Source organism: Rhinichthys klamathensis, unplaced genomic scaffold (assembly GCF_029890125.1).
Source record: "Rhinichthys klamathensis goyatoka isolate OS25496 unplaced genomic scaffold, OSU_Roscu_1.1 h1tg000123l_1, whole genome shotgun sequence".
Classification (NCBI taxonomy): domain Eukaryota; kingdom Metazoa; phylum Chordata; class Actinopteri; order Cypriniformes; family Leuciscidae; genus Rhinichthys; species Rhinichthys klamathensis.
Genome location: NW_026606660.1, coordinates 7,032,315 through 7,056,562, shown reverse-complemented (window position 1 = coordinate 7,056,562; position 24,248 = coordinate 7,032,315). Strand labels below are relative to the sequence as shown.

The window sequence follows — 24,248 nt, the reverse complement described above, 5'->3', positions numbered from 1 at the left end:
TTATTTAAATTAAAAATATTGTTCTGATCTATTATAGTCTCTCTTACTGTTATATTTTTCCAATGATTCAAAGGCATTACAAAGTAAAACTATTTCAGGTGTTTTTCATTGCACGTTTTTTAATGATTTTTTTTTTATATGTGTGTGTTATCTTACCATGTGTTGCCAGATTTTTTTTTTTTTTAAAGGCGCGTGGCCGCAAAAGTTTGAGAACCACCGGGTTTAGGGGATCATTTGTAGCAATTCACCTTTCGTCACTCACTCCTCCTCTCGTCAAGCCCATTCCTCCGACCTGCAGCTAAACTAACCCTGTCTCGAATGAGGGTCCAGTGGGACCGTGGCACTGGCACTGACTGCACACACACCTGCAGGTTAAACACCGCCACATCATGATAGGTTTACAGAGAAAATCTGACCTGAGCACATGGAGACTATTCTGCTGCATTCAGACCAAAATGATATCGGTGTGTGTTAATACAGATCATCAGATGGATGAGTAAAATTGTCTCTGGATTACCATCATGAGAATATGATGACTTTTCGAAATCCTCCCTCTCATAAACACTTGACCGGTTACATGCGCGCGAGGAGCCGGAGGGAGAACTGGCTCGCGGTGGTTCTGCTCCGAGTCTCGCGCCGGGATTTGAGCTTCTGTCTGACCGTTCTCCTCATATTCTGTCTGGGGTCTGTGTTATATCAGTTCAACGGAGGAGCACCAAAAATCCTGCTGGATGTGGGATATTATATAGGTAAGACCTCAAATCAGAAGGCATGGGGTAAGTTGTCACAATGAAGAAGACTATTATTAGGGAAAGCTGTCCTATGTGTTACAGGCTATTGTTATATTGTAGGCTATATTACAATAGCCGACAGTAACACATGAGATAGCTTTCCCCAACCTGAGATTTACTGTAAGAAAATTACTCTTGTCCTGAGTTAATATATAGCAAATTGAATGCAATAATGTATATTAATTAGGCTAATTTTTTTGTTCACTTGTTTATTCTAGAGTTATACGTGAGAGTAGAATTTAAATATCCTAATTTAAAGATTTGAACTACTTTCAGTGTTTTAACAACTAAAAGCACTGCTAGAGTAGGCTAAACAAGCTTAGTGTAATTTGACTCAAAACCTCATAAACACCCGCATCAGAAAAACTTTTTAAAACTATGACACCTTTTTTTAAAGAACTTATATAATAAAGGCTTATATAACAAGCCTTTGGCTCTAACAGTAACAGTTCAGTTATTGCTTCCACTGAAATATGAATATGAACAGTTTCATGACGTTTCTAACTAATTGAATGTACCTAATGGTTCAGATCAATGGCATCAGTCAAGGTTCATAAGGAGCAGACTGTCAAAGTTTCCTGTCTCCACTATGAGTCCATACTCACAGTGTTGTTCTTGGCTCGTGAAACCCACAGTGAATTCCACAGGAGTCTATGTTAACTGGATGATATGAGGCCTTTCATTGTGCGGGACTCTTCATTCACTCGTCCTACAATGACAGCAGTCACCAAAACTGACAGCTGGATGGAAGGGTGGAATAACCTGTGGATTTCCAAAGCTAAAATAAAAGATATCACTCTTACATTGCAGCATGCGAGCTTTAAACTCTACAAATATTACACTTAAGAAATGTGAGATTGTCAGTTATGATTAGCGGGTGGACTACACATTTGATATGTATCACAAAGCTATTTGTAATGTTCAGTATGCTCAAATATTTGCACAGATACATTTTTGATTATTATTTTAAACTTTTTAGGAAGATTTTCTGGTGGCCATGGACCTTTAGCACCCAGAGTAAGAGCACTGCATGTCATATACTACAAGATTTGAGTGCTTGAATCTCATTTGTTACTAATATCTTACACAACTGATGCAAATCCATTTTCATTCCTCCATAATGTAAGATTGTTCTGAAGCGGACACTCTTTGAATACTACGTTTTTTCTCTGTTGCAGGCTTTACCTTTCCCAAGTCAGGTTGTGTATAACAGGGTTGGTAAGTGTGGAAGTCGCACTATAGTTTTGTTGCTGCGCATGTTGGCGGACAGACATCAGTTCACTCTCATCTCCTCTGATATTCACAACAAGACCAGACTCACCAAACGTGAACAGGTAAAACAATGCTGCAAATGATGATGAGGAGATGACTAGTTCTGGTCGATAATTGTGTCTGCTTGGCCAGTGAAGTTGATACCTAAAAATCTGAAGGTTCCTTTTTTTCTGAATGTGTCATAAGCTGCCATTTAATTATTTCATCATTATTATTCCAGTGTATTTCAGCCACCATTGAACATCAATGGTTCATTTTAACCGTTCTCCTTTCATTCCCATGTAGGAAAATCTAATTAGAAACATCAGCACAACTCCCCAGCCATTTCTTTACACCCGACATGTGCATTTTCTCAACTTTAGCAGGTATTATTTTTATTTATTATTTTGGTAAGTTGATGCTTCTTTTATATAAGGTAATGAACAGTGCAGTCATTATTGCAAGATAAACTCTGGTGAAATGACGGTACCTACATTAGCTCACTTATGACTACAGTTTATCAAATTAATTGATAGTTCACCCAAAAAAGAAAATTCTGTCATCATTGATATTTACTCACCCTCATGTTGTTCCAAACCTGTATTAATTTCTTTCTTCTGCTGAACAACAAAAGACGATATTTAGAAGAATATGGGTAACCAAACAGTTTATGGGCTTCATTGACTTCCATAGTAGGAAAGACAATATTCTTCCAAATATCTATTCTTGAGGGTGAGTAAATGATGACAGAATTTTCATTTTTGGGTGGAGTATCCCCTTTAATACTTAGACAATATTGAATTGAATTTTACCTGTATATTATCCTAAAACTTCCGACGTACAACGTACCAAACAATCAGTCGAAATCTGCAACAATATTATGGTAATATTAACACTAAAGTCATCTGAGGTCATTTTCTCGACAGTTGATAAACATGACTCAAGATTGGGCCATCTCGTTCGTATGACACATAAGACCTGAAACACTCAAAAAAATGTATTAGTTGCACTTGTAAGTATAAAGAGAATACATACATTTATTTCAATTGGAAAAAAATAGTTTTAAGAATCAACTTTTCCTCAGTTCAGTAGGGGTGTTCGATTCTGCATTTTCCGCAGTCTACTCCGATTCCTGACTCCCACCGTAGGAGTCGATGAAATCAACTCCTAAAATCAACTTTATTTGCTCCATTACATGATTGCCATCATTATTACAAGTCTAGCCAAGTCACCTTTATTTACATAGCGCTTTATACAAAACAGATTGTTTCAAAGCAGCTTTACAGTGATAACAGGCTGTTGTTCAGCTGAAGTCAGTTCAGTGTTGATTCAGTTCCGTTGTAAAGATCATCAATTATTAAATTAGTTCATTTCATAATATATAAAATAGTTCTGTAAAAAAAATGTCGTCGCCCAACTCAGTTCAGTTCCCATACAACAGGGTCGGTACAGTCAGATCAGTAATATTGTTGAATTACCTTTCTTCTGTTGAACAGAAAAGAAGAGATTTTGAAGAATGTTGATAACCAGAAAGTTGACCTGCCCCATTGACTTCCATAGTATTTTTGTTCCTACTATGGAAATCAATGGCTGCCGTCAACTGTACATTCTTTAAAATATTTTCTTTTGTGTTCAACGGAAGAAAGAAACTCATAGGGTGACAACTTAAAGGGATACTCCACTTTTTTTTGGAAATAGGCTCATTTTACAACTCCCCCAGAGTTAAACTGTTGAGTTTTACCGTTTTTGAATCCATTCAGCCGATTTCCGGTTCTGGCGGTAACACTTTTAGCATAGCTTAGCATACATCATTGAAGTGGACAAGACCATTAGCATTTCTCAAAAATAAATGACCAAAGTGTTTCGATATTTTTCCTATTTAAAACTTGACTCTTCTGTAGTTACATCGTGAACTAAGACCGACGGAAAATGTAAAGTTGCGATTTTCTAGGCTGATATGGCTAGGAACTATACTCTCATTCCTGCGTAATAATCAAGAAACTTTACGGCCGTACCATGAGTGCAGCAGGCGTAATGATATGACGCAGCGCCTAAAAAATAGTCCCCAGCTCGGTAACTTCCAACGTGACCGGGACTAAGTGCCTGCGCCTGCTGCACTCATGGTACGGCAGTGAAGTTTCTTGATTATTACGCAGGAATGAGAGTATAGTTCCTAGCCATATCAGCCTAGAAAATCGCAACTTTACATTTTCCGTCGGTCTTAGTGCACGATGTAACTACAGAAGAGTCAAGTTTTAAATAGGAAAAATATCGAAACACTTTGGTCATTTATTTTTGAGAAATGCTAATGGTCTTGTCCACTTCAATGTTGTATGCTAAGCTATGCTAAAAGTGGTACCGCCAGAACCGGAGATCGGCTGAATGGATTCAAAAACGGTAAAACTCAACAGTTTAACTCTGGGGGAGTTGTAAAATGAGCCTATTTCTAAAAAAAGTGGAGTATCCCTTTAAGGCCGAGTAAATTATGACAATTTTAATTTTTGAGATCTGTGCTGATTCGATTCAATTTGGTGAACTAGTTCAAAAGAATGATTTTTTTTGTTGCGAACTGGACATCACTAGGCAAGGCAAGTTTAATTATATACCACATTTCATACACAATGGTAATTCAAAGTGCTTTACATAGAAAAGGAATTAAAACAATCCTAAAATAATCTGCCTCTGATGGCTTCCGGTGTCCCTCCGACCCCTCAGTGGAGTGCAGTTATCACCAATACTATACTATTATGATACTGTTATCTTCTCTGTGTAAACTACAAAAATACGAATTTATGAAAATGGTGACGTGATGCGTATTACGTGTTCAGTCTATAGGCGCGTCGTGTTTCTTTATAAAGTGTTTCTTCACAGTTGAGCATGCGAGCCTTTCAAAGTATACTTCTTTGGCTGTGAGCCATGATTTTGGAGTTAATTACGTAAAATCCAATGTATCATTGTGCCAGAATAACAGGAAGCACAAGCTTTTCTGTCAGGTTGTTACATTGTAATGCTATTATGGTAGAATTGTGTATTTACGACCCGCAGGAGCCCGATGTGAGATCCACCAATCAGAGTAGTCCCCGAATCTCAATCAGTTTTTTGATTGGATAATTAAAATGGAGAATATCCTGCGTTTTTTCCGTGGGTGCTTAGGAGCTCAGTGAATATTAGGAAATATCTGACTATTTCAGAGAGCCGTATAAAGGCCCGTTCACACCAAGAAGGAAAACTATATAACTATATTAGCATCTACACCAACGCACGATAAAGTCCTGTTTATGATGAGCGTGCGCTGCAGTTTTTGTCGTCTGCTACTTTAAATGCAGGATGGATTCTGATTGGCTGTCAATGTCTTTCTAAAAAGTGATTCCAACGATATCGTTCCTCTGTGTCATTATCATTATAGTTGTGATGTGGACTATTATCATTATAGTTGTGATGTGGCTATTTGTTTAAATCTAGAACGATTTGTAAAATAATATCTTTATCGTTAGCCTCCTTGGTGTGAACAGGCCCTTAATTAACAGAGATAAAATAATGGATATTTTATTATGATTCCTCTCTCTTCTGTAATCAGGTTTAGAACGGATGAGCCCGCACACATCAACATCATCAGAGATCCGATCAACCGATTCTTATCCAATTATTTCTTCCGGCGGTTCGGCGACTGGAGAGGGGAAGAGAATCACGTCGTACGAACCCCTGCGATGAAAGACGACGAAAGATACTTAGTAAGAGCTTTAAAAACAAATGTGTTTCTTAAGAAATAGTAGTCCAAGCGAGGTTAGAGAAAGAGAACTGAGTGAATGAGCATTGAATGAACTATTACTGTCATAAATGAAGTCTGTACAGCTCTGTGTGATACACATGAATGCCTCCTTCACAACTCAGCAGGCAGCGTTCATGAACATGGTTTACTCGGTCTATATTTAGTGTGAGACTGACTGTGCTGCTGGTTTTGCTGTCACTCATTAGTTTGACATGTGGTAATCGTTTACAGGCAGTGTATGCATACAGAATGACATCACCGGGGGAAACACAACTAGACTCTAAAGATACCAATGCAATCATATTCATTACATACAATGCGCATGGGTATGCATGATTTCTGTTCAAATAGTCATTTTCATTTGTTCATTTTTTTGCAACTTTCTCTGGAATGTTCTGGATTTGTTTGCATAGCAGCAGGAAATAGCCAGGCGTGGGTCTTTGGTTGGAGACTTAGATGAATGACCCCATAGTTCAGACCCCTTGTGGATGAATATATAAACAAACGACTGTTCTCAGAGCTTCAGTTCCAGTTCAACAACAAAATCAGTTTATTGGCACTGATGTAACTAACTGAAATGTTCATGGTGGCTCTTTGACAGATTGCTTTTGTTCTTCTTTTGTAAGTTGCTTTGAATAAAAGTGTCTGTTAAATGCATAAATGTTCTTCTGGACCAAAGGACATCAGCACATGCATCTTGGAAAGCTACCCAGAATGCTCCAATCCCCGGCTCTTCTACATTATCCCATATTTCTGTGGGCAGCATCCTCAGTGCAGGTGACATTTATATCCGGACATTACTGCTACTGTACGGTTCCAGGATTTTTTTTTATCAACTCTGCATCAATAGATGTCCATGAGTGATCACTGAAACTGATCAATAATCTGTAATGACCTAGAGAGCCGGGTTTGTGGGCGCTGGAAACGGCCAAGCAGAACGTTCTGGATCATTACCTGCTGGTAGGGGTGTTGGAGGAACTTCAGGATGTGTTGCTTCTGCTGGAGAGACTCCTTCCACACTTCTTCTCTGACGTCTTGAACATCTACAAAAGTCCAGGTAAGACCTTTCATAATGATTTGACTGGTTACCATTTAAAAAACAAATTGCCACCATTTTAATAACCTTTTTGCACCTTTTAATTAATTTAATTATTTAATGCATGGCAGTATCAGGAATGTTAATAAAAAGTACAAATAAAAAAAAATTATACTAATTAATACAAAAATTACTTAAACATTTTAATTAATATAATTCATATATAATTTTATATAAATTATATAATTGTATAAAAATAAATAATAAGTGAAATTACTTAAAAATACAAAAAGTGTTTCAAAAGATGTTGTATTTTTAAAAAAATAATTCAACTTAATATTAAAAAATATAATTATATATCTCAGAGGTGTAGTTAAATACAGACCTCCAAGACCAATCACAGCAAAATCCAGTGAGTTAATGAGATAATTAAGTGATTTATCAAGTGATGATTGAACATTAGTGATGAACACCTGCTGTTAACAAGCAGAATCACTGAAGGAAAGAGAAACAACAAGAACAGAACAAAGAGAAGAGACGATCAGAAACACAAGAACTATAACTGACTTCCAGCCACAGCCTTATGCCGGGTACACACTGTACGATTTTGGGCTGTCCCAGAAGAAAGATGACCAATCGTGAGTTCGAAGATGATCTCACCATCAGAGTCCATCTGGGAAGCTACAGTTTTATGCACTTGTGTAAAAATGCTGTGATGTGAGGATGCTTTTAAAAATAATGTCATAAATAGATTTTATCAATTAACCTGTTAACTGTCACCCCCCTTTTTTTGAATAGACATGAAAATGCACATTTCGAACATAAATGGTTGTAATTCAAGAATGCTTTGGAATATAGACGTAAGATTGGTCTTGTTTTAAAGAAGACATTTGGCAGATTTATGTAGAAGTGAAATAAATTAAGAAAGTGAAACAGAAAAAAAGTTATAGAAGTTTGAGTTTATGGAAATGTACAATGTAAAAAAAATTATTATTCATATTTTATATAAAATCTATATTTTCAAAACCTGGGCTACTCTAAAACTGCAGAAAAATCAAAGCCAAAAATCTGAACAAGTTGTGTTTCAAATTTTAGGTTGATATCTCAAAAAATGAGCTTTCAGTAAGATTTTGTTTGGGCGCAGTACCAAACTTTTTCACTAGGTAACAACCAGACTCCATTACTGCCCATATAAGGGCGCCTCCATTTCCATATGTGTTTTGAGTGATATGAACCATTATTTCCACAATTTTCATACAATTTATGAAGTAGAGATCCTATTCAGAAGTAGTATGGGAAGTTTGGCAGATTTTGATATGAATTCAACCTCTAAGAAACACATACAAAGAACACGCATGTGCGTCATAGCTCGCTGCCACATCACAAATGGTGAATTTATTATTTTTTTCTTTATATTTAAAACATTTTCAGACTTTTTTTTTCTAAAATAATTGAATGGATGCTATCTTTTGAACTCTTGGTATGAAAACAAACTAGGTTTCTACAATTTTTTTCATGATTTTTCATGTTCATTGCTATTTCAAAATAAAGGTCTGAACCTGCCTAGGAGTATGAAAATATTCTTGTTGCAAATTGATACATTACGGCTCCTCCGTAATTTATTTTGAAAATCAATCACCAAATATGGAAACTAGAGATTGTAAGCTTTCAAATGATATATAGTTTGTAAATATTACTCAAGGTTTTCACTAAGATATTATTGTTTTAAAAATATAATGGTAAACGTCCCACCTGTGGGACGGTGACAGTTAAGTTAACTAACTAAATCAAATCAATATTTGGTGTGACCACCCTTTGCGTTTAAAACAGCAAAATATATAAAGAACTGTCTGAAAACCATTTTGTTTTGAGTGAAAATACTAATGCCTGCCTAAGACTTTTGCACATTAGTGTATATCAGCAAGTGTAGTCCGCTATATTATTTTATTCAAGTTTTAAAAAACTGCATGTATTTTCAATGTACAGTAGACTTTTTCTTAAAGGGGTCATGAACTGGCTATTTAAACATTTTTATATCGTTGTCTGAGGTCAACTTATGACGTTCGCTTGGTTTTTACATTCAAAAACATCAAAATGAGTAAGTAATAGGCTATTTTCTACCCTAGTTTTGAGCCTAGCTCAAAAACGCTCGGTTTTTATGGGCGTCTTGCATTGAAGACTTGGAAGTAAACGCCCACTGCTGTGAGTGGATAACAGTTTTGCATATTATAATGAGTTTCAACTCACTCGTCGGTGCACGTGGGCGAAATTGTTTTGAAAACTTCCAATGTTGTAAAATGGCAACCGGAATGATTCGCCCATACATGTTCGACCCAGAGTCCGATCCTGAATCGCAGGACAATGAACTAACAACACCTCAAATACATAATGCGCGAATCGGTGGGCGGGGCTAAACCGGCCGTGTTGAAGTAGGCGTTGATCTTCTTCTGCGGGGGTGGTGTTTTATCCTCTTTGTCGTCATAGTTCCCCACTTTGAAAAACGAGTCGTTTGCTGAGTCTGGTGTCAATAAAAGCTTTTATTGGACTAACAAGTACGTTTTCAGTTCTGAAACTTACAGGATATTCTTATAACATGATGACCTCTTAGATGTCAAAAGCTCAAGGAAAATGTGATTTCTCAGTTCATCACCCCCTTAAGCTTGATTAAAAATAATTCATGTGGCTCCGTGTCTGTCTCTACTCGGTTCAGAATACAGGAAGCTGGGGAACATGACGGGCACCGTCCACAAACAGACTCCTAATCTAGAGGCCCTGCAGGTGCTTTATCAGCGCATGGAGTACGAGTACAAATTCTACAACTTTGTCAAAGCTGAGTTCCACCTCACCAAGAGGAAGATTGGTCTGAGAACAGGCCCACAACCCTCCAGACATTATTCTAGTGTGCTTCAAAGGAAGGACCTACAGGGGGAACTGGAGGAAGAGGAAACAGAAGACTCACTCAACTGGACCGTACAGACCTGAGATCAGATATAATCTGAAATAATCAATCATTCAGGTGGCCCTATTGAACCATACAACTGGATAAAGCTTGAAAATGATCTGCAAAAAAAACAATTACACTAAATGTTGTCATCAGTATTCTTAGATTGTTGAATATTTAACACATTTTAATAGTTTGTTCCTTTTTATGATTCTTTGAACCATTTTAAAACATATCGGTCACATTGCAACTGTAGTTTCCCTTAATAGTAAAATGAATGAATTTAGAGATCATTTGATATGCTTTTGAAGAGTACTTGTGTTTTGTGGGAAATAAGACACTTGACAGCATTAATGGTAAGACAAAATTCTTCATAAAAATATTTAGCGTCACACTGACAATTTGTTCATGTATAGTTAAAGTAGTTAAAGGTGAAGTTTGAATAGCACAAATAAAGACGATTTAAACACTCACTTATAAAATTTAAAACTGGCATATCAAAAATAAATTTCAACATCGAACAATTTACACATTTTATCTTCAAGATTAAATGCATTTGACCTCCTTATTGAAATCATCCAACAAACTGATGACATGTAGAAATGATCAAACGAAATGAGTAATACAGAAATGAATCATTATGAAAAATATTTTTCATGATTTATCTATTATTAACATGAAAGTGCTATTTCTTGTGCACAAATGTAAAGATATCAGTATGAAAATCATATCACACATGGATATCAGTATCAGTATGAAGTCTTAAACTTCAATATAAGTGCTAGACACATGAGATTCACAGTCTGGCTAGAGGTGGTTTTTCGTACAGACTCTGTCTCAGCAGATCGAGCGCGTCCAGTGCCGTCCCCCAGCTCAGAGTAACACCACAGCCTCCGTGACCGTAGTTGTGCACCAGAGGCACCTGACGGCCCCGTACAGACAGATATTCGCGCTCCACCCGCAGGTTAGCCCTGCCTGGCCGCAGTCCCACCCACTCCCCCATCACCTGACCCGCTCGCAGGGACGGTTCCAGTCGACTGCAGCGCTCCAGGATCCCCTCGCTGTCCTCTTTATCCACCTCCATACGCCAGTCGCCCACCTGCCGCGTGCCTCCAATGCTGACGTGCGTCATTCCAGGGTAGATGTAGGTCATGCCATCTCCATCTCTTATGAAGTTCTTCAGCCAAGGAGCGTTAATCTTCAACATTTGTCCTCGAACTGGATAGACCTCCTCATCCTTCGCCAAGAAACGTGAGCCGACACCTGAGCAGTTAATGATGGCATCGTAATTCAGGGCCAGTTTATGAAGATCAGTCACCTTTTCATGAAGGATCTGACCTCCAGCTGCTCTAACCCTATTGGGAAATATAGATGAACATTACCGATATATTCAGCATATGCTTACTATTCACCCTGTAGTCTTTATATTTGTTTTATAAATGGACCCTTTTCATTTCTGGGATTCTCAGATGCAGAAGTCATCATAGTTGGGTAAACTTCTATAATTTTCGATATAATCTTCTACGGTGTATAATTTTTGCGTTTCCAAGAAAAAATACATGACAGCTTTTCTATGACTTTCCAAAACAGGCGAAAAATAGTGACAGAAAAGAGAAAGATGTGAAATTTTCCATCACTCCCTCAGCCATATTAGAAACACTCACACAGCAGCGTTAAAGGCCCACTGAAGTGCCTTGAAACGTGCAGCATTATTCAATGCAATTCATATTTACACTGTCTGAATCAATCCCTATACCCTAAATAGTGCACTATGTGCCATGTAGAAAATAGTAAATGTGTGAACAAATGACCAATTTTAGCAGCAACTATTTATAATGCAGGGGGGCGGGACACTTTAGACTCTAGAGAGCATTTGATTGGACAGAAAATCTGATGAAATTTTTAAAAAATGTCTGTAATTTAATGCAAATGTCTAGTATAATTTAAAAAATATATATTAAAACATAGATTTACAATGTTAATAAGAGAACTTTTACAGTCTGTGAAAAGGGTCCAATATGTGAATTATTTTTTAAAACAATAAAATACATCTTTTATATTTGTATAACTATATATTATAGGATTTTTATTTTGAAACTTTTTAGTACCTTTTTTCCATCCATGGCAAGTAGCTCAGACATTCACACTTTAATGTGGTGAACGCTTGTCCAAACTTATGATTAGGGAAACGCTTCATTTCATGATCCGTCATGTATCTGAATCCAAGTACCAAATCTGCCCAGTAGGGCTTTTTGTCGCAGGGTACATCCTTGAAAATGTGGTACCTATGAGGATGCAATGTTGAGATTATGATAAATGAAAACCACATCAATACATTCTCTTTTCAGTGTGATCACTAGGGTTTTACCCGGAGCTCAAGTACACGCCAGCATCTCCGGCTTGTGAGGAATCTGCGATGGTCAGAAGATGATCAAATGACTCCTTGAACCAACGCCGTTGCCGTTCACGAGGGATGTCTAGTAAAAGAGTTCAATAATAATCAATTTGACCATTTTTACATAGACGGGCCTAAAAAAAACAAAAAAAAAGGCTATAATCCAAAACACATGATACAATGGCAAATTTGCTGCATCTGTCAGTGTTCATCTCACCAGGAAACTCAGTGGGTAGGAAGATTCCAGCGGCTCCATCACTGGTGGTGTCAGGCGAGAACTTCTCAGCAACAACAGTTACAGAACAGTGTGGAAGCGCCTCAGCGATACACACTGCCGTGGATAAACCCACCACACCTGCTCCGACCACCAGCACTTTCACACGCTGCATTCTCAGCTCAACTACAAGATCCAGAAGAGATGCTTTGCACCTCTGCACGTACTGATCTATGATTTACTGCAATTATTTCCATTAATAAATCAGCATATAGGCCGGGTTTCACAGACAGGGCTTAGATTGAGCCAGGATTAGGCCTTAGTTCAATTAGGACATGTAAGTAGCTTTTATAAACATGCCTTAAAAAAACATTACTGGTGTGTATCTTAAGACAAAATTAAAGATTAATTTAATTAATTAAAGATATGTCAGTGCAAGATGCTTTTAGTTAGAACAGCTCAAACGTGCATTTTAGTCTGGGACTAGGCTTAAACTTTGTTTGTGAAACTGGGGATAATGTAATTAATTTGATTAAAAATTAATTGATTCACAGCAGAACTCAATATACAATTTATTCACTTTAATACAATTACAATACCTTATGAACTCCCTGGTCAGAACATCAATAAATATTTATTATATTTAACATTTAAAATGCTATTTGTTTGAGGTTTACAACGTTTAAAAACATTTAATAGCAGCCATCAAAATATAATATTTTAGATCAATTGTTGCTGAAGAAGCTTGCTGATTTTATTACCCTTCACAATGTAGTTTTTCATGTTTTTTTAAAAGCCAACAAAAATGGAACACTGTTCATTGTTTGTTCATGTTAGTTCACAGTGCATTAACTAATGTTAACAAGATTTTAATTAAGTATTAGTAAATGTTGAAATTAACATTAACAACGATTAATAAATGCTGTATAAGTGCAGTTCATTATTAGTTCATGCTAACTAATGTAGTTATAACTAATGTTAACTAACTAACCTTATTGTAAATTGTTACCAAAAAATATAGCCTATTCCCTTTCATAAAATAGAGACATTTACAACCATGCAAGACAACCATAAAATCTGATTTTGTGCCAACAAAGTCAATAAACGACAGACTGGTGTCCTACTTACGTGACTATTATAGTCTAAACAAATTACCCAACAAATCAATTTTTTTAAACCATAAGTATCCAATATAATAATAATAATAATAATAATAATAAACGTGGGCCTACTTTTCATACAGCAACCATAGCTTAAACATATTTATAAATAAGGCACAGCTGCCATAGCAGTAATAAGAAGCTGCACTAATAAAGTTCAATACAGATTTAGAAGGTTACATTTAACAATTTAAAACGAACAAGTAGCCTACTATTCCAGTTACAGTATTTAAAATACATAATAGCATAAAGCAGGTGTACATATTTCGATCACACTTACCTCCAGCCTTCTGATCCTGCGGTAACAAACAGTCTGTGATTATTACACACTCTGGACGAGACCATGGTTGTCCTATTTAAAACGCATCGTGGGAAATGGAGTTTTAGTTGTCTTATTTTGAGGGGATGCGGAAGCACAGATGCGAATATTTAACATAGTTAGAGAGTACAACAACTGGTGTTGACTGCTAACGGAACAACATTATATACAGTTAATCTTTCAGTCCAATCTTTTTAATTCCTTCAGTTATAAATAAAAGGGCTCTTTTTGTTCGTGTGTGTAATGCTTCGCCATCAGAACAGAGGCGCTGTTTGCAAACACAACACTGGGTGACAAATGTTTCTGTTCCTCCAGGGGGCGCATCGAGGCCCACAGACGAACCTGCCTTCAAATCCCAGGACGGAACATCTTTTATGGCAGCAATCTATGGTAGCAGATCTTGAGCTTTTATAAATGGTCACAATTCTAGCAATGCTGCCTTTCTACCCAATAATGTTCTTTTCAATCTACCTACATCTGTGATGGATACTGAAATCACGGAACGTAGGCTAATTCTCGCGAGATATGGCTGTCCTGAAACGGTTCCTTTAAGGTAAGGTCCTGAAAGCTTAATCGTACAATATAGTCTTCAGAGACTAGTATAGTTATTATTTCAAGTGCGTTTCGCAGAATACACATTGTGATTGACTGATCCGCGCCAGCCTTTTAGCCTTATATGAGCGTGTTTTAGAAGGGGGAACAAAGGAGCTCTTTGTTGCTAACTTACACATGGCGCTGGTTTTAAAGCAGTTTGTTCTTTTATTACTGTGATCAAAGACCTTTGACATAGATATGAAGATTCACAGTGCGCGCACGTGTGTGTGTGTGTGTGTGTGTGTAACCCTTTTGCATGAAACGCAATGTGAGATTCTACATCATACTTGTGTTTACAGTTCAGACCGCGTGCAGTGCATGCATGATTCATTGACAGACATCGCTGAGTCTGTAACTACTAATGTGTCAAAAAAATACAATGCTTTCATACAGTTTTGGGCGTAAAGATGGAAATGCCATTGTCCTTTAATATAGACTTTGGTTTTGAATGATTACCAGGATTTACATGGTTCTACAAAGAATGCACCACCATGATTTACTATGGTATGGTTCTCAACTAGTTGGTAACAACGGTCTCACACAACCCCAAAATGTTGGTCTGATGGGTGAAAATATACTTAATTTTAGCTAACTTTTTTATTAAGGAGTACTTATTACGCAAATAATAGTCCTAAAAGAATATACTGCAAAGTGCAAATGTCATAATGTTTTTGGACTTGGGCTTTTTCAATATATTATGAATATTAAAAGCATCTGCTAAATGCATAAATGTAAATAAATAGGTCTTTAAAGGGAAGAAGAAAATGCTTCCCATATCTTTTATTTTAGGTCAGACTGTGTGTCCAAGTCAAATTAGAAAGATGCCAACGTGGACAGGTTGTTTGACATGCCCTCATCTTCAAAAACCATGAACAAGACTATTCAAAGAAAAACACAGACTCTTCATTAAATATGGGTTTGGTATTGTGTTGTTCACCACCTGATGCCCATTTAAAACCACTGCTATTGCAAACGTAAAAGATGTGTTAAAACCTTTTCCTTTTTAGATTCAAGCTCACAGGACCATGTCTGCGCCGTCTCTCCCGCCAGCGTCACCTGTCCTCGCCCTGCATTCAAAAACACACAAGGACACTATCCTGCATAAATTTGACAAACTCAGAAGAAGGGAACAGCTCTGTGACACAACCCTTATCGTAGAAGACGTGCACTTCAAGGCGCACAAGGCTCTATTAGCAGCGAGCAGTGAATATTTCTCAGTGATGTTCACTGCTGAAGATCAGGTAAGCCAGTCGGTGTACAAGCTGGACGGCATGTCTGCGAAAACCTTCTCGGCCGTGCTTGAGTTCATCTACAGCGCAAATGTGTCGGTGGACCAGAGTAGCTCTGAGCAGCTGTTTGACATGGCCCGCTTTCTGGACATCCCAGATCTGCTCAAAGCCCACAAGGTCCTTCAAAAGGACAGTTCAACGGTTGAAAATGTGGTGTCCGCTGAGGGTGAAGGTGTTGATGAATGCGTACAGATCAAGCGTAAAAGAGGGCGCCCCAAAAAGAGCATGTACACTCAGGAGTCAAGCCAGACAGAGAATCCAGAATGCGTTTTACCAACACAGACTAAAGAGCCCACAGAACCTCTCTTAGATCCCACTTCACCTCCGAGAGACTTAAGTGACAGCGACTACAACCCCAGAGAGGAGGACAGACCCCGTCACAGCAAGCGCAAAATACGGCAGCCTGTCAAACTGAAGGGATACAGGTTAGGAGACAATCTGACTGAGCGCAAGGAGCCGGGGAAGAGAGGGCGAAAGAGGAAGTACCCGGACACAGAGGCCAGATGTGACGAGTGTGGGAAGGTTTATAAAAACCATCTGTTACTGAAGATACATCAACGAACTCATACAGGTGCACCTCATTTTTTTTATTATACTAAATAACTGACTAAATAGTAACAAATAGAAATGCAGAGCCGGACAGTAACGGAGTACATTTCCGTCCTTCGGATGAGACTTTAAACCGAGGTCCTGACTCTCTGTGGTCACAAAAAAATCCCAGGTCTTTTGAAAGAGTAGGGCTGTAACCCCGGCATCCTGGCCCAATTTGCCCAGTGGCCTCTGTCCATCATGGCCTCCTAATCATCCCCATATATATATACCAATTGGCTTCATCACCCTGTCTCCTCTCCACCAGTAAGCTGGTGTGTGGTGGGGGTTCTGGCACAATATGGCTGCCGTCGCATCATCCAGGTGGATGCTGCACATTGGTGGTGGTTGAGGAGATTCCCCCATAGCGCTTTGAGTGCCGAGAAAAGCGCTATATAAATGTAATGAATTATTATTATTACATTTACTTGAGTACAGTACTTAAGTACAATTTTGAGGGATCTGTACTTTACTCGAGTATCATTTTTGGGGAGTACTCATGACTTTACTCAAGTACATTTGAGAGGCAAATATTGTACTCTTTACTCCACTACATTTCTATCCATAACCGTGAGTACCCGTTACTACTTCGAGAAAAAAAAAGGAAAAAATATTATCGGAAACACTTTTTTTGTTACCCTCTCAAACGTGATTGGATTGTGCAGGCGCCACTGATTGGGACAGCCTATCAGAAATCACCTTCAGCTTTCCGCCAAAGTCAACTCCATGGTCAGATTTAGATAAGAGACGAAACCATGGACGAAACAATGGATGAAGACACAGTACGTCCATCCCGGAAATGTGCCAACCCGTGGCCCCACCTCGCCAGACTATTTAAATTTTCTGAATTTTCTTAAATTTTCTTAAATGTTAAATAAAACAACATGGTAAAAGGATGAAAATGACTTGATTTTACTTTCAATTCCTTGTACATTCTCCAAGCTATTAACATTAACATTTTTCATAACTACACGTAGGACGTTTCTGTACATAAATGTAAGCACTGTGGCATTAGTAATGCAATATTTAAAAAATGATACTCAAGTACTTTTCAAAACAAGTACTTCAGTACTTTACTTAAGTAGACATCAGACTGTAGTACTTTTACTTGAGTAAAATTTAGCAAGGGGTATCTGTACATTTACTCAAGTAATGAAGCTGTGTACTCTGTCCGCCTCTGTCGAAATGGCAAGCTAGCTCTGAAAGCATGAGATCCCACCCTCCCTTCAGAGCGTCTCCAAAGGCAATGCATTCTTCAAAACACAAACACATACAGCCTGAGCAAACAAAAACGTCATGAGAGACTGTGTTAAATTACCTCTGTCTCAAAGCCCATAATATTACAATAATAATGAACGTAAACAACTTAAAGAGCACTGACCTTTACCACCTGACTGCTGCAGAATCATTTCAGCGTTGATAGTGTTGCCATTGAAACTCATAAATTCAAGTCACAAACCGTTGCAAATTACAGTAGTTATGGCGTGAACGCAGCATAAGCCCATGGTTTTGGTTCAGGAGGAACTGTAAAAGGTGTCTGCTGTTTCGGTTGCGGTGCTCTGTGACTGACGTCTGTCTACGTGAAACACGCTGATGATGTGATGTCTGTGCGAGCAGGTACGTGGAGGTATGGAAATACATACGCTGACAGGCAGGTAGGACATCATGTGATTGGAAAAACATTTTATGGTCCACCGACGAAAAAAATACATTTAGACCACTTAAAGGGATAGTTTGGCCAAAAATGATATTTAACACATGCATTACTCACCCTCAAGCCGTTCGAGATGCATATGTCAATCTCAGACTGATCTCATGAAATGGCGTATGTATGACACGCCAATTCGTATTTCCATTTTTGGCGTGCTATTAACACGCATAATCGCTTTTCAGCGTGTTTATCAACGCCTTTGACTTAACGTTATATTACTGTATTATGTATATATGACCTACCCCAACCCCGTCCCTAAACCTACCCGTCACTGGGGTTAATACCATTTATGAGTCTTCTCCTACCATCCTAGGAAAAGAAATATCGCTCCACAGATGTAGATATAGATTTTGCTTCGTTTCGCTCGGACATTTAACGGCGTACACATACACGCGGAAACACTCGGACATTTAATGGCGTAGACATACACGCAAAAGATTTCGGCGTGGACATACACGCGGATAGCTCAAAATGCGTATAGATAGCACGCCACTTGAATTGAAAGTGGCGTGTATGTTTACGCAAAGTCATGATGTCATGTTGTCAATCTTGTTTCAGACGAACACATTTTCAGTTATTTTAGAAAATGTCTTAGACCCTTCAGTGGATATAATGTGAAGCAATGGGGTCCACCTCCTTCAAGTCCCAAAATGTGCATACATCCTTCACAAAAGTAATCCATCCGGCTCCAGGGGGATAAACGAAGGCCTTCTGAGGGTAATCCGTGCGGTTTTGTCGTAAAAATATACATATTTAAAACTTTATAAATGAAAATATCTGACTTCCGGCAACGATCGACGCGCGTTCACGGGTGATGGAAGTCGGCGTACGAGGTATGACGTAGCGTAGGAACCGTCGTGACGTAGACGTTGTTTTGCTCTGCTCTCTGGCTGCGCAGGCGCGTTCGTTCTACGTCACGACGGTTCCTACGCTACGTCATACCTTCCATCTTCCGTCATACCTTCCGACTTCCATCACCCGTGAACGCGCGTCGATCGTTGCCGGAAGTCAGATATTTTCATTTATAATAGTGTTATAACTTATTAAATAAATAAAAAATAAAATGCAAAAAACTTTGTTAGATTTACGATGTTAATAATTGTGGAAATGCGTCATCAGAGTCTGAAAAAACTTCGAAGAAGCGCGGTGGTGACGGTCACGTGTCCATTGGAAATCTCAATATAAAATGACTTCTTTTTATGCAGGTGAAAAACCGTTCAGATGCAGTGTTTGTGGGAAGGGTTTCACCCAGAAACACACTCTTTTGGTTCATCAGCGCATGCACACGGGAGAAAAGCCCTTCATCTGCACGATATGCTCCAAAGCGCTGTCCACCAAACACTCCCTACTGGAGCACATGAACCTACACGCAGGTGAGGGACTTCAACTACTACACACATCTACCAAATCACTGCGCCATGCTGCTTATACATGACAATTCAATATTGGGGATTAAGATTTAAATGCTTTTATCCAGCAAAGATTCATTCAATTAATCAAATTTGACAGTAAAGACATTGTTACAAAAGATTTACTTGATAATAAGAAATGTTTCTTCAGCAGTTGATTTCTGACGCTCATGTGGCACTTAAAGGGATAGTTCACCCAAAAATGAAAATTCTGACATTACTCACCCTCATGTCGTTCCAATCCCGTAAGACTTTTGGTCATCGTTGGAACACAAATGAAGATCTTTTTGATGAAATCTGAGAGCTTTTTGTCCCTCCATTGACAGCTACGCAACTACCACTTTCAAGCCCCAGAAAGATAGTAAAGACATCATTAAAGCAATCCATGTGACTCCAGTGTTTTATGAAGTGATGCGAGTGCTTCGTTTGTGAAAACAAAACACAATTTGCCACTTTATTTACAAAATAATCTCCAACGCGCGTTCATGAAAGCACCACGACCCATGCCTGTTGTGTTGACACGAGAGTAGGCGTTTTTGTGTGAACGCGCATTGGAGATTAATATTTTGTAAATAAAGTTAAATTATGTTAGCGACAGCACTCGCATCGCTTCATAAAATTGAGGTTAAACCACTGCAGTAACCATGGGTTACATTAATGCGGTCTTTACTATCTTTCTGGGGCTTGAAAGTGGTAGTTGCGTAGCTGTCAATGGAGGGACAGAAAGCGCTCAGATTTAATTAAAAAGATCTTAATTTGTGTTTCGAAGATGAAGGTCGGTCTTACGGATTTGGAACGACACGAGGGTAGGTTATTAAAAAAAAAAAATTGGTCATATCATGGTACAGTACATGACCAAAACACCATAGTACATATTCAAATAACTGATTATATACTGCCTGATGGTCTATAACATTCTCCATTTTCTTTCCACAGAGAATAAATCTTTCAGTTGTGACCAGTGTGGGAAAAGCTTCAGTCAGAAGCGGCAGCTGAAAAGCCATTACCGCGTTCACACAGGAAAAGCTTTACCTGAGTGTGCGCAATGTCATCATAAATTTATGGATGCAGCTCAACTGAAGAAGCACCTGAGAACTCATACTGGTAACAAACAGATCACACTTCATAGCAGTTTGCATATCTGTGCTGTATGAACACCTGTGTTATCATTTCAGGTGAGAAGCCGTTTACATGTGAGATCTGTGGGAAGTGTTTCACAGCCAAGAGCACACTGCAGACACACATCAGGATACACAGGTCAGAAATCAACATATTTACATAATAAGACACCGCCGGTAAATAGAGGAAACAAAATAAAACTGATAGATATCACCACACTTCCCTAGTTGACTGATTACATTAAGTTTTTTGAAATATTTTTGAAATATGGACTAATTTGCACATACATTTTCAGAACAGAAATCTGATCATTGGATAAAGTCTTGTCATTGTGTTGACAAGTATATAAAAAAAAAAAATGTATGACAGATTTTTGATCTCTTTATCACTCCCTAAATCAGAAAATACTGTCAACAGCCAGAAAAAGAATACATATTCACCATATCTTTAGGAATAAAATGTTATCCTCTGTAAAAACCTTCAGAATATCAATATAGACAGAAATAAAACTGTAAAGTTTGGTGTATGTAAAGCTGCTGAAGTGGAGATATTTGGCCTTTAAATATATGTATTGTAATTAAAATCTACAGTGTAATAAAATTGTATCCACCTTTTTCCAAAGTCCCATGACGCTTTGTGCGATTATGGGAGTAACTTCAGTTAAACTGTAAATAATTAGTAAAATGTTTGTTCTATAAACGCAGTAATAAGCATTTTCAAAATCTGGGTATAATAAGATGACATTTATTCTACTCACCCTTCAACCATTGAACATTAAAAGGAAATTTGAAAGTGAAAAGGCATTAACAAAGTTCTTTTAACAGACCACGAATAACCCCAAAAGCTTGATTATTTCTGCAGAAATATTACGGGCGTGTTAAATATCACTGTAGTGTATGTAATATATGTCTGTATTATGTAACTTACATCAAAAATGTTTATTAACTGGAACATTGAGTAAACACAATAAATTGTATTTACTTGCTTTAGAAATATCCCAGTAAACACTGTTAATATTGATTAGAAGTGAAAAGGGGAGACAATTATATTTTTAAGCATCTGTGTGAATACAAACCTGGAAAGAGACTCACTGGGGAGAAAAACAAGAGATTCCTAGTGCATTCCATTGAATTATTTATGGGATATATCGTAAATTAAATGAGGAGAACAGTCCACAAATGTGCAGTATATGTTGTCCTTTTTCATACTGTTGTTACAGCAGAATATAAATGAAAACAAGAAAATAATCAGTAGGAAAAAAGGCAGTGACTCAAGAGCTCTTGCCATAGATATTCTTGTTATGCCATATCACATTAAAATACCAAGCTATTATCTGTTATTATAAAAATTTGAGCTCATTCAGACAAACTGATGGATAAGGATCATCCTTTGAAAGGATTTGTTTCAGTCTTTTTGAGTGGAACTTCCCCAAATCAGAAGTGCCTCTCATAATCTAAACTGCAATAGGCTCGTAAGTAAAAAAAGGTTGATATAAATCAGACAAATTATATATATAAACAAACAGCTCTGTAAAAACCTTAAGTATATAGATAGGAATAAACCTGTAAAGTTTAGTGTATGTAAAGCTGCTTAAGTGGATTTCTGAAAAATATTTTGATGGAACGGCCTTCAAAGATATGTATTGTAATAGAAATCTGCAGATGTAAATAGATAAAGTGCAATAAAATGAACAATTAAAGTGATTTGTGGATGTTTTCTTTCCACTAGTCTGGAACAACATCTTATAAAAAGCCCAAAATCTCAAAACTGACCGGTGCATGAAAAAACAATGTTTTTGCCTGTAGTGTCTTGCCTTTTAAAGGAGCTGTATGTAAGCTTGTGGCCAAAACTGGTACTGCAATCACTTTCAAATTACTGTAGAGCGGTGTATCTCCTCCCCCTCCTCCCTGACTCGAGGTTGCCAGATCCAGCAGGAACGTAGGCTGCTACAAGGAGCTTTCAACCAGAGCAGAGCTGGCAACCCGGATGCTGAAACATTACTGACTTCGTGATTGGTAGATAGGTGGAGGGTGGGGCTTCAGGCCAAAACACAAGATGACAACATCAACATCAGTTGAGGGCTGCAACTTCACTTTTTAAATGACAATATCCTGGCCAGACTACTGTTGTCAGTGATATAAGTATTTGAAATGAACATGATTTCTTAATGTCTAGAGACACATCAGGGCCATTTTATGATTAATTGAAATACATTTCTTACATACAGCTCCTTTAATGTTCAAGATTATCATGTTAAAAAAAAAATCTTTCTTGTCATCCAGAGGAGAGAAGCCATACGTCTGCAATGTCTGCGATAAGACCTTCTCGGACCCCAGTGCCAGGAGGCGTCACGTGGCGTCTCACACGGGTAAAAAGCCCTTCACTTGTTCTGTCTGCAACCTGTCGTTTGCCCGATTGGACAACCTTAAAGCTCACACCAAGACTCACAACAAAGAGCGTCAACCAGGAGACGCTGAGAGCACGGGCCCTGCGGAGGTGCAGGCCACATCAGGGGCCGAAGAAATGCACAACATCCTCCAACTCCAGCCGTACCAACTTCCCACCCACGGCGAGCAGGAAATCCAGCTGGTGGTGACCAGCGAGGTGGAAAACATCAACCTGGGTCAGGATCAAGCTATCAGCATCATCACTGCAGAAGACGCTTCTGTGGAACCGGGTCTCACGCTTCTCACCCAACCTCCTGGTCACGTCCAAAACCTGGCACTGGTCGCACCGGACGGGTTAGACGGCAGCCCTCAAATCCAAACCATCAGCGTCTTGGGAAGTCAAGTGAGCAGCGGGCAGCCGGAGCAGATGCACGTCTTCACGCTGACAAAAGAAGCCATGGAGCAACTGCAGGTTCATCACGGAGCTCCACAGCAGCTGCAGGTGATCCACCAGCTGTCCGAAACCTCGGAGAATCCCAGCCGGCCGAGTCCAACGGGAGGCATTCACATCAGCAGTCAGAGCGGGCAGCCCATCTCCATCAGCCAGACCAGCGAGCAGATCCCCAGCCATCAGATCCAGGGTCAAACCTTCCAGATCCAGGCGGGAACGGTCTCGTACCTCTACACCACCAGTGTGACCCCGCAAAACTGAACCGACACAACCGTTTAAACCCTTTAGGACTCGCTCACAGTGCTGATGCTTGTTCTCTTTGGATGTAAATGGTTATATTTTAATACAGTAAAGCTGATTGAGAATAAGCAAAACATCTTTTTTTTAGATAATGGCTGCAATATGGATCATGAAGTATAACCATTATTAAACTGTTTTTTTGTATTTGTTAATGACAAGACTAAAGATAATAAATGGTTCACATACATACAACTTTAAATGTATTTGTCCAAAATCAATTTATTTAAGTGTAATTGTCCTGCATGACAGTAAGATTGGCTCAGAGGCATGAGTTTTTTTAACCAATGCTCATTGCCATAATGCAAAAACATTCACTGTAACTTCTGTAATGCAAAAAAGTCATATAAATGATAATTTCATATTCTTTACTGTAATGCAATAAAACATATTGCATATATAATCATTTTTATTTATAAAATTACAGAAAAAATCATGTAAATGTGTTGACATCATTAATTTTTAATTTGATGTTTTTGTCATTTTTATTATTTTTAAAATGTCTATTTAGTTTCGATACATTTCTA

General features: G+C 38.3%; 3 protein-coding genes across 4 annotated transcripts; 2 read left to right on the top strand and 1 right to left on the bottom strand.

The window, feature by feature from the left end:
* Positions 1-286: 286 nt before the first annotated feature.
* On the top strand, positions 287-10,441 carry LOC130088971 (uronyl 2-sulfotransferase). 2 transcript variants are annotated; one of them, XM_056256008.1, is made up of 8 exons: positions 287-749; positions 1,771-1,808; positions 1,970-2,125; positions 2,349-2,428; positions 5,620-5,773; positions 6,491-6,588; positions 6,711-6,868; positions 9,558-10,441. In XM_056256008.1, exons 1-8 carry the CDS (start codon positions 530-532, stop codon positions 9,827-9,829), a joined length of 1,176 nt encoding a protein of 391 aa, XP_056111983.1. In that variant the 5' UTR covers positions 287-529; the 3' UTR covers positions 9,830-10,441. The 2 variants fall into 2 exon arrangements, with proteins under 2 accessions (XP_056111983.1, XP_056111984.1); XM_056256009.1 differs by lacking the exon at positions 1,771-1,808 and having other exon boundaries at positions 676-749.
* A 3-nt stretch (positions 10,442-10,444) lies between these two features.
* ddo (D-aspartate oxidase) lies at positions 10,445-13,986 on the bottom strand. Its single transcript, XM_056256010.1, has 5 exons — positions 13,838-13,986; positions 12,401-12,578; positions 12,157-12,265; positions 11,897-12,073; positions 10,445-11,143 (listed from the first exon to the last, which is right to left on the bottom strand). Exons 2-5 carry the CDS (start codon positions 12,570-12,572, stop codon positions 10,585-10,587), a joined length of 1,017 nt encoding a protein of 338 aa, XP_056111985.1. The 5' UTR covers positions 12,573-12,578; positions 13,838-13,986; the 3' UTR covers positions 10,445-10,584.
* A 399-nt stretch (positions 13,987-14,385) lies between these two features.
* zbtb24 (zinc finger and BTB domain containing 24) lies at positions 14,386-23,979 on the top strand. The gene is made up of 6 exons (XM_056256007.1): positions 14,386-14,429; positions 15,478-16,330; positions 19,264-19,431; positions 20,404-20,571; positions 20,643-20,724; positions 22,869-23,979. Exons 2-6 carry the CDS (start codon positions 15,496-15,498, stop codon positions 23,683-23,685), a joined length of 2,070 nt encoding a protein of 689 aa, XP_056111982.1. The 5' UTR covers positions 14,386-14,429; positions 15,478-15,495; the 3' UTR covers positions 23,686-23,979.
* Positions 23,980-24,248: the final 269 nt, after the last annotated feature.